The sequence below is a fragment of the Quercus robur genome, chromosome 8, assembly GCF_932294415.1.
Source record: "Quercus robur chromosome 8, dhQueRobu3.1, whole genome shotgun sequence".
NCBI lineage: Eukaryota > Viridiplantae > Streptophyta > Magnoliopsida > Fagales > Fagaceae > Quercus > Quercus robur.
Genome location: NC_065541.1, coordinates 29,172,683 through 29,183,048, shown reverse-complemented (window position 1 = coordinate 29,183,048; position 10,366 = coordinate 29,172,683). Strand labels below are relative to the sequence as shown.

The 10,366-nt window shown below is 36.7% G+C and overlaps 1 protein-coding gene across 1 annotated transcript; it reads right to left on the bottom strand.

Annotated features, from left to right (window-relative positions):
* Nucleotides 1–694: 694 nt before the first annotated feature.
* On the bottom strand, nucleotides 695–10,210 carry LOC126695134 (phosphoenolpyruvate carboxylase, housekeeping isozyme). Its single transcript, XM_050391776.1, has 11 exons — nucleotides 10,043–10,210; nucleotides 9,588–9,776; nucleotides 8,868–9,259; nucleotides 8,587–8,671; nucleotides 7,222–7,444; nucleotides 6,668–6,771; nucleotides 6,451–6,538; nucleotides 5,476–5,630; nucleotides 2,282–3,280; nucleotides 1,792–2,178; nucleotides 695–1,439 (listed from the first exon to the last, which is right to left on the bottom strand). The coding sequence occupies exons 2-11, from the start codon at nucleotides 9,753–9,755 to the stop codon at nucleotides 1,143–1,145; spliced, it is 2,898 nt and encodes a 965-aa protein (XP_050247733.1). The 5' UTR covers nucleotides 9,756–9,776; nucleotides 10,043–10,210; the 3' UTR covers nucleotides 695–1,142.
* Between the last annotated feature and the right edge of the window lie 156 nt (nucleotides 10,211–10,366).

Here is a 10,366-nt window from a genome sequence, read left to right as displayed (position 1 = left end):
AAAGAGGTCCCCGACAATGTTAAACATTTGGTTAGATTTGGGGGGAGAAGCTATTAGGTAGGGTGTGTGGCGGCAGGAGAGGGGGGTCGGGGGTTGGGTTGTGAACATCTTTGTTGACCAAATCATTCATTTTATACATTAACTTTGTTTTCTTGTATACCAAACATCGGAAAACTCAAAAAATGTTCTATCGAAACAAATAGAGCAAAAGCCGCTCACGCGTTCTCTCTCTCTCTCTCTCTCTCTCTCTCTCATGCACACAATTTTACAAACCCAAAAACATTTTGGGATAATTATTTTTGTTACCAATTTTTTTTTAATTGAGAAACAAGCACTGAAACACACACACACACATAGGGGAGAGAGAATGACATTCTAACACAGACACTACAATCTACACTTTAAAAAGGCCATGCTAACTTTTAAAGGAGGGAGCCAAATTATACTAAACTTGACTCTCTTAAGGAATGTGGGATAATTACCCCTTTGATTTTAGAAACACACACACACACACACGCATAGGAAAGAGAGAATAGAGTTCTAATATAAAGACACCACAAACTATACTCAAAAGCCATAATAACTTTAAAAAGCTTTTAAGGGAGAGTGTAATAAGTTATACTACATACAACACGCTCTCTTAAACAATGTAGAATAATCACCATTTTTTTAGAAATACACACGAGAGAAAAAATGAGATTCTAACACAAAAGCCTGTTATAAACTCCACTCATAAGCCAGCAACTTTTACAGAATAGTAATGCTACTGATTGCGCATCCACTAATTTATTTTTCACATCTTATTCTATTACCCATAAATAGGAATTGATGGATTAAGACAGGTCAGTGTCTCAGATAGAAATACAAGAACCAGAAAACACAGGTCTTCAAATACAATGCTCACAGAATATTCCGTGGACGAGCATATAAAGCTCCATCAAGTTCAACTCTTATATGGCGACAATAACACTGCTGGCTTTAGTGGTACCAAGCACAGCAATTAATATTTAGGCCGAAGCCAAATTATGACCTTGACGTGGATAATAAAACAGCATCCACTTCTGGTGCATATAATTTATGGTTTTTTGGGGGAAAATTCTCTGTAGGAAGGCAGCAAAAAGTGAACAGAGAATAGCGCAACTCTAACCGGTGTTCTGCAAGCCTGCAGCAATACCCTTCATGGTCAAGATGAGGGTATCCTCCAAACCAGGGGCATAGTCACTTGTTGGGTTCAGCTTCACAAGTTCATCTGCTGGTTTGCTTACTTCAATAAAGTCCTTGGAGATGTGTGGCCGCACCTTCACATGGTAGTTTTGATCCCTTATTCTCTTCAATGTGTAGGCTTGGCAAACATTCAGGGTAGTAATGTAGGAATCACGCAGGCGGAGTCTTTGCTTCAAGTGTGGGTCCCCTTCAAGAAGATCCTTGTGTCCGGCAATCTACCAGCATAGGAAAAGGAAAATCAGATTTTATTACATCCAATTTGTCAGAGTCCCATAGGCCGAGAAAATGTCATTGTTTGCAGTGATTTGCAGTATCCAACTGATGATTTATGCAATATTTTTTGCGTGTTTTGCAGTATCCAACAGAAGATATGGAAATCATATAAAAATTTGGCAAAACAATGTCTATGCCAATAATGATGGGAAGTATACAAAGAATTTTCTGAAAACTTATGAGTAGTGGGAAAAATAAAGCATTGCTTGTGAATCAAAGAAAGCAATAATGAAAAGCAAAAACATAATTTACAAAATTTGAAATGTAAGACATATTCTGTCCAATTGTTTTTACCTGCAGGAGAAGGCTCTTAGTTTGTTCATAATTGGTCCTCAATCTCTCTCCAAATGACCACAATTCTTCTGATACAAGGAGCTTGTCATACAAAGCAGCAATTCCTGGGTCTCCCTTGGCGAACACCATTTCAACCAAATCAATGGTGACCCTAAAGAAAGGCCATGCATTGTACATCTCCTGCAGCATATGCAGATTCCTAATGTCCTTCTGAATGACCTGCTTGAATGCCGCTCCAAAGCCTAGCCACACTGGTAGATGAAACCTTGTTTGTGTCCAGGCAAAGATCCATGGGATTGCACGGAGTGATTCAATGCCCCCACTTGGCTTTCGCTTTGATGGGCGGCTTCCAATGTTCATCCGACCATATTCCAACTCTGGTGTAGCCTACATTCATAAAATAGACAACAGTTATTATATCAAAGATGGTCTTTAGTGAGCCTGAATTGTAAAATGGAAATGAGATCAATGCTATTTGCGGAATTCTTACAAGTCGGAAATATTCAACAAATCGGGGTTCTTTGAAAACAATGGAACGATATTCCTCTGTAGCAATGACAGCCATTTCATCCATCAATGCACGCCATTCCGGTTTTGGTGAAACAGGGGGATGCATACCATGCTCCAGAGTAGCAGCTGTGAAACGCTGGAGTGTTCTGAAACACAAGTGCTCCTCCCCAAATGATTGCTCTATAACTTCACCTTGAACAGTAACACGGAGTGATCCATGAATTGTTTCCGGAGGTTGAGACAATATGGCAAGATGGGTGGGGCCGCCTCCTCTTCCAACGGTCCCACCACGACCATGGAACATAGTTAGCTTCACACCGTATTGCTTAGCAACCTTTATAAGCTCCTCTTGAGCCTTGTATAACTGCCAGGCTGCAGAAAACCTTCCAGCATCTTTACCAGAATCTGAATACCCAATCATAACTTCTTGCTTTCCATTAATCCGATTTCTGTACCAATCTACTGAGAATAGCCGAGCTAAAGCAGCAGGAGCAGCTTCCAAGTCATCAAGTTTCTCAAACAGTGGAACAACTCTTAATGGTAGCTTCACATGGCATTCACGTTGCAGGAGCTCAACGGCAAGCACATCAGACGGTGCAGTTGCCATTGAAATGATGTATGCTCCAAAGTTGTCTGATGGAAGTTCAGCTATGACATGAAATGTGTCCAAAACATCACTAATTTCTTCAGTTTTAGGAAGATCAGGTCCAAACAGTGGGCGCTTGCCGCTGAGTTCAGATAAAAGCCATTCCTGTCGACGTTCTTCAGACCACTCTCGGTAGGAACCAATTTCCAAGTGCTTTGTAATGGCATCCAAGACATCAGTATGGCGGTCAGACTCTTGCCTAATATCGAGTCTCACAAGTGATAGTCCAAAAGTTGACACTTGCCGCAAGAAATCAAGAAGGCTTCCATCAGCAATCGCTCGGTCACCACATGCGCAGAGTGATCTGTAACATAGTTCAAGAGGTTCCAAGAACTGCATATAATTTAAAACTTGATCAGTTTCTGATGAGGACAAGGAAGAGCTCAAGGAAAAAGAAGATTAAATATACAAAGATTCAAGTATTGTGGTCTAGTCTTGATGTCAGACCCTCTTAGCACCTTTGATAGGTCATTTTAGTTATTAGCATCGAGTCTTTTATGTTGAGAAGCTGTCTGATCAGTTTTAATTAAGCTTTATTAGAATAAGGGCAATTTGGTAATTTCCAGAAATCTGGAATGGGCTGTTCTTGGCTGTACCAAAGGCCCATGAGTCATATTTTATGTTTAGAGTCCTTCTCCTATTTGGTTTAGGAGTTTTAAGTCTTTTATTTGATTTTTGAGTATTCCTATTCATTCTAGTAATAGGTTATTTAGAGTCCAAGTCCTACTAGGAAAGGGATAACTATAGCCTCTATATAAAGGCTCTTTTGTGGTCATGTTATTTCAGAATATAGTGATTGATTAATAAAATTCAGCAGTATGCTTAGGAAGACCTAGGTGTGATTGCCTAGTGTTTTATTTATGTTATTTTCTGTTTATCCCCTGTTTTAGCCCCAAACAGCTGTCAATATTCATTCTTTTCTAACCTAAACTCTTAAACATCAATCCTTATTCAAGAATTCATCAAGAAACCTAGTATAGTGCTGAACTTCTTAACAGTCCTGCATCAGTTTCTAAACCAGTTAAACAAAAGTAAAAAATTAAAAGGCAATTTGTAAGGGTATGTCGACAAAGCCATTCAGTAACAGATCCAACTAATATGTTTCTTTCCTTTTTAACTTATCTTAGGATAGTATTAAGCATTGAATGATAGCTTAAAAGAGAGTGCACCGGACAGAGCATAATATTGGATAAAAATCTACTAGCCATGGGTGTTAAAATTGAGATCCTACATAGGATGGATAGGAGGGTCTTCCGAATAGGATCAAAATCATACAATTTTATTTTCATAAAAAAATAAGGTGAAAACTAGGAAGCACAGACATGGACACGGGTATAGGTATGGGTACAGGTATGGCACGGCAACATGGCAATTTTTGAAAAATTAGGACACGAAATGGCGGCAATACACATACAATTAATGATTAAATATAATTTTGAATATTCTTAAACATTTATTTTTTTTCATATAATGTTAAACATATATAAATTTAAGAGCAATAATAAATAATAAAGTGAATTCATGGCTAATAAATGATGTTTAGAAATTGTAATACAAACCAAGAATAAGATCTAAAAAAGTAAATATATAATAGCTAGGTAAGTGTTCAAGATTAAAACTAAAAAGAAATAAAAGTTAAGTGTCCCTCCCGTTTCCCATAATTTTTCAAAGAAAAAAAAAAAAACATGGCTGGGACATGCAGGTGCAGAAGGCATGTCCCAACGTCCCATGTTTGACACATGAAGTGTCCATGCTTCCTAGGTAAAAGATCACCACTAATAATGATTTTTCAAGAATCATCAACACAAGTGATGAGGTGTTTTTAACAGAAAAAAAGGAATGATAATCTACAAAAAATATATCAAAAGATTTAATGAGATAAAGTATGTATCAAATAATGTTAAAGAGATAAAGTATATATCATAAAATATAAATAAGCTTTTAACTATAAAACATAACAATAGCATCAACATGAGTTTTGATTTTGAGAGCATGAACTCAATTAATTGGAAGTTAATTAATCATTAAATTGTATCGCCTTCATTACTTTTATGTTCTTTTCACATGCCAAATAGAGAGGAGTATTTCTTGTTATTGACTGATTCAACATACAATGACAATTAGAGTTAATAAAAAACTGTACTACGTAAGATGTCAATTAGAATTAGAGAGTGATTGATTTGTTACAAAAAGTCTTACAAACGTTGATTTTTTTTAAGTCAAGTTCAAATATGAAAACATTTGGCTATAAAAATATGTCAAAATTCAGAATCAGGCGGGATTGTGGTAGGATCAATTTGGATCCAGATCCTACCCCAATCCTACTAATTAAAGACCCTAGTGCGATTTGGATCGTTTGAAAAGTTTAGGATCAAGATTTTAACAACCATGCTACTAGCCAACATAAATGGTTAGATACAAATAGGTTGAATTGAGGGGAAAGAATAATATCAACATTGCCATTAAATGTATGTGATAGCAACATGATTCTAGGAATTTTCAAAATAAATTTGATGAAATGAATGTACCTGCTCAACATTGGTGAAAGTTGCATCCTCTGGAATGTCAGAGTACCCATTGGCTAACAAATGACGAGAGCGTTCACGGGTCTGATAAAGCCTATCCCTCACATCACCAAGAATGACACGATAGGGTTCATTTGGAGGAATTTGTTTCCAAAACTCTGTGTCACATAAAAAATCAACATCATAGTAATACAAGGTATCAGCCAAAATTACAACAAAAATGATTTCACCTAAAATTGAAAAATATCTTCTTGTTATATGATAACAAACATACAACAGTTGTTTCCATTGTGTTGTCATCATAAATTATGGTTGCACAGCTAAGAGATCTCCGTAGAATGAGTTCTTTCAGCATGTCTATTGTTTAACTCAAAAATTTTTTTTTTTTTGAATATTTCATTAAGTGTTCTCAGGCTAAATATGCACCACCTTGTATTTATGTAACTACTGTCAGTCACAATTGCACAATTAGGAAATTCCAGTTAAGTCAAAGATTAATCTTTTATTGCAGAAGTAGCCTCAGCCCTCAACTAAAATTGTGAGGAGAAATATTGCTTCTTTCTATTTCCTTTCTTCATTTTACCACTTGTTTAGCTTTGTTCCAATACAAACGAAGGCAAAGCAAAAAGGTTTTGTACGCATGGTGTAGAAATTGTCCAAAAGGGCTAGAAAGAAAGTAGAAAGAAGTAGGAATAAATTCATTCATAAAGGCATATTTAGAATGAAGATAATTGTAGGAAAAAACACTATTTGCATTTTCTTTTCTCATTTTTCTTTCTTTTTTGATAAGTAAGAAAGATGCATATTCAAAAAGCTACCTCATGCTTTCTTCTCTAATTTTTCTAAAGCTGAACATTGTGCTATTGTAGGTGAGGAAATTACCCACAGATTTCCAGACTGTCAATAAACCTTGACATGGTAAAGGAAAAAACATCTTCCACATGTAAAGAGAAACACACCCCACCATGTATTAATTACCTATATAGTGCTTGGCATCTTTCTTGGTTGACCTATGGAGTTCGTCTGCACAAATTTGAAGCTCATCATTGCACCGCCACATAGATAACTGCAAAAAAAGAAAGAAATTGCTAAATAATAATGACAAAGTACAAAAACAATAATCAAGCAACAGTCTTCCAACCTAGAAAAGGAAGCTCTGTGGAGAAGATTGTAAAATGCAGAAGCTATTAAGTACCTCAAACATAAGATCCTCAATTTGGGAATAGTACAAGTTAGCGGCCATCATTCTAGCCAATAAGCAAACATCTCTTGTGACCTCAGGAGTCACCCTAGGATTACCTGCACCCAATGTAAAAAAGATGTTTAGAAGAGATAGAGAGAGAGAGAGAGCTCCAGTTTCGTCAGCTAAAATGAAGTAACTAGACCACCCCAATGCATAAAAAGCTTTGAAATTACTCCATAAAAAATCCACTTTGAAAGAATTTCTGTCCGTCCTTTTGCTCCTTCACTGGGAACCATTTCAATTTGCACGGTCAGTCTTTTGCCATGAAGAATGATCATACCATCACGATCACCACCAGGTCATTAAACAAATGAGACCGTCCAAAAATTAAAAGGAACTAATTGGAAAAATCCCAATTGAGAAAAGCAACTATGAAAGTGTTTCACAATGGAAATCACAGTCGAGGTGAGTTCACTATGAGGAAGATAGTCAGATGGTTTTGCTTCCTTTTCCTCTAATTTCCAAACTGGCTTCTTTAGAAGTTTGGCCATGGAGAAGGATCTTACCATCACGATCACCACCCATCCAAGAAGAAAATTGAATAAGTGGGGCATTGTAAGGAAGACGTTCATTAATCCCTAAGTTCTTCAAAGCCGTGTCAACACGGCGTAGAAACTTTGGAACACCCTTCCAGATTGTTTCATGGAAATAGCTCATCCCTGCCCTCATCTCATCTTGTGGAGTTGGAGGGGTCCTCCGGATCTCATCTGTACGAAATGCAGCTTGAATCTACATGAAATAAATACCAGGAAAAAAGGAAGAAGATTGAGAATACTGTAGACTAATTTTGTTTTTTGTTGGTGAAAAACTTCAGTTACAGTTGTACAAGATTTAAAACATCAGCAGTAATATAAGTAGCTTTCTCGTGGCTTTGATGTGAAAATCCTCTCCAAGCTCATGTGATCAACCATGTTAAAACATATGGAGCATGGAGATTTGTAGCAAATGTCTTGCAGGGTAGGTTCTTATTACATTAAGAATCAATGGCACTAAAGCATTTATTAATTATTATATGCCCTGGATCTGCAGGGCAGCCGCTGCTTTCTTTCTTCCACAGGCAACATGGGTAGTGCTTTAGATAATATAATTCATTGAGCAAAGATGCTACTTGATGATCTCCCCTTGGGGCCAAAAGTCATTTTTCAAAAGGAAGAAAAAAAAAAGCTACTTGATGACATGCATATGCAAGCACAGGGAGTTAATTAAATATCTATTATTTAAACAAAACCTGAGTAGTGAAAAGGCTCCCAAAAATCCCTAATGATATAGATTTTAGGATGATCACATTACATTCACAGAACCTAGAATAATTTTTTTTTTTTTTTGATAAGTCACGGAACCTAGAATAATTAATACCCAGATGATATGTATTTTATGAAAGTCAGATGACTGTCGACTTATATCTCTTAAAGATCAACATCAAGGGTTCTAACTATTTACAAAACCTAAAATGGAGACATTTTGTTGCAGTTACAACTTACAAGATTGAATGCAAAGAAAAAGTATTACCAAGAACATCTCAAGCTCTAAATACCCGATAAGAAGTAAATGATAAGTATTGCGGAAAGGTGGCTAGTAAGTTACAGAATTCTGCAGGAAACACAATACTCCAAATAACCACAAAGTAATATCAGTCAATCTATATGTTACTGTATTTGTCTTGACGTTGAGGTACTACAAAGGGGGGGCAGGGGCAGTGGATTAGTCCAAAGCTGCTTCAGTCATTAATGTGGACCCATATTTCTCATCAAATGTTAGAAAAAAATCCACAATATCAAAAATTGTGATCCTAAAAGATTCCCAAAAGGAAGTTTGCAACAAACATAAATATTCAACTACACAACACAAATTCAAAGGATGCTGATAGTCACCTCCCTCTGAAGTGCCTCATCAAGCTCCTGCTTATCATCAGGTGTAATGTCTTTGGCATACAATTGGGCTAAACAATTCCTAATCCTGAAGAGAGAAGAGAAAAAACGATAAGAAGATTGAAAAGTACAGCAAGAATGCAAACTTTAGCACTCTCCCCCCCTCACATAAAAGTAAAAATAGAATATTATCACAGTATAATATTTGAAGGCTCAGCATGGGAGTTGGGTGGGAGGGAACAAAAATATGAAATGGTAACACTCAGGCAAACTGGAGAACAAACCTTGCATGCTTTTGAAGCAAAGATCTACGAACTGATTGTGTAGGATGAGCAGTCAAGACCAGATCTACAGTCTGGTTCTTGAGAGCATCAAAAACTTCCTGTGGAGACTTCTTAAGTTGCACCACAAGTCTCTTGAGAGTTTCTTCTATGTCTGATTCGGTTGTTGCAGAGTTCTCATCAGCAAAGTCTCCCTTTTTAAGCTTGTTCCGTCTGCGGTGAGCAATCTGGACCTCCTCGGCCAAGTTGGCCAAGTTAAGCATGTGGGAGAAAGACTTTGCAATGACAATAGAGTCCCCTGGATCCAAGCTTGTCAACACACTTCCAAGCTCTTCTAGCTTCTTAGGATCATGCAGACCTTCATACTCAGCAGAAAGCTCATAACACTCTTGAACCTGTACATACAGAAGATGTCAATGAAAAGGAATTAAAAATCATCAAATCAAAAATTGGAAGATGTCTCAAAATTTATAATGCACTGAAACTCAGTGAAACTAACACATTGTGATTGTTAAAACCAACCAAAAACTGCGAAATCAATAATGATGCATTGCAATTTGCAAAACAATATAGCATATTGAAAAAAAACACACACACGCACACAAATCATAAAGCCAAAGGTTTTTGCGCAGATTAAAAAAAAAAAACTCAAAAAGCAAATTGAAGAGATGGGATAGATTTATTCTTTGTAAAATATAAATAATATTGAAATCAATGACTTACAGTTTCCTTGAGATCCTCCCCATGTAAATCTTGGAGAATGTCGAGAAAACGATCCAAAAGCAGAGCATCATACTCAACCAGCTTGTCATCCTCACTCACTTTGGCCGGAACCAAAAGCCGAAGCTGCGCGTCGATCGACGCCAACTTCTCAAGATTCCGATTCGCCATTGTTTGCTGCTCCCTCTGTTACTGTAATCACAAAAGAGTAAGTCTAAAATCTCGGAGTCAAACGAGAGCCAAAAGCCACAAAATTCTGATCACGACCCAGAAAAAATAGATCGAGGATTTGATAGCTAAAGGCCACGTGTACTAGTAGTATTAGTATTAGTATTAGTATAGTGCTAAAATGAAAGAGAAGCAGAGCACTTGTTGGAGAAAGTGAATTATATATATATATATATATATAATATAATAAAACCCAGTTGTGAATTGATGAGCAGAGTGTTGCGGAGTACCTGAATAATCTGAAAAAGTGAGATTTGATAAAGAAGACGAAGAATTGGATCACAGAGAGGGAGAGAGAAAGGTTTGAGATCCAAAGTTATGCTAAGGGTATGACTTTATATAGAACCTAAAAGCTTCTTTTTGTCAATTTCAGTACTTTTTTAATTTTTAATTTTATTTGGCTTTCTCTCTCACTCAAAGGCGAAACATACATACATACGACTACAACTACAACTTAATTCAGACTTGGACGGACCATCTCTCTCTCTATTTCTCTCTCCTCACTTTTTCTTTTCTTTGATGGAGTTGGAATTGGAATATGCTTTACAAAGATG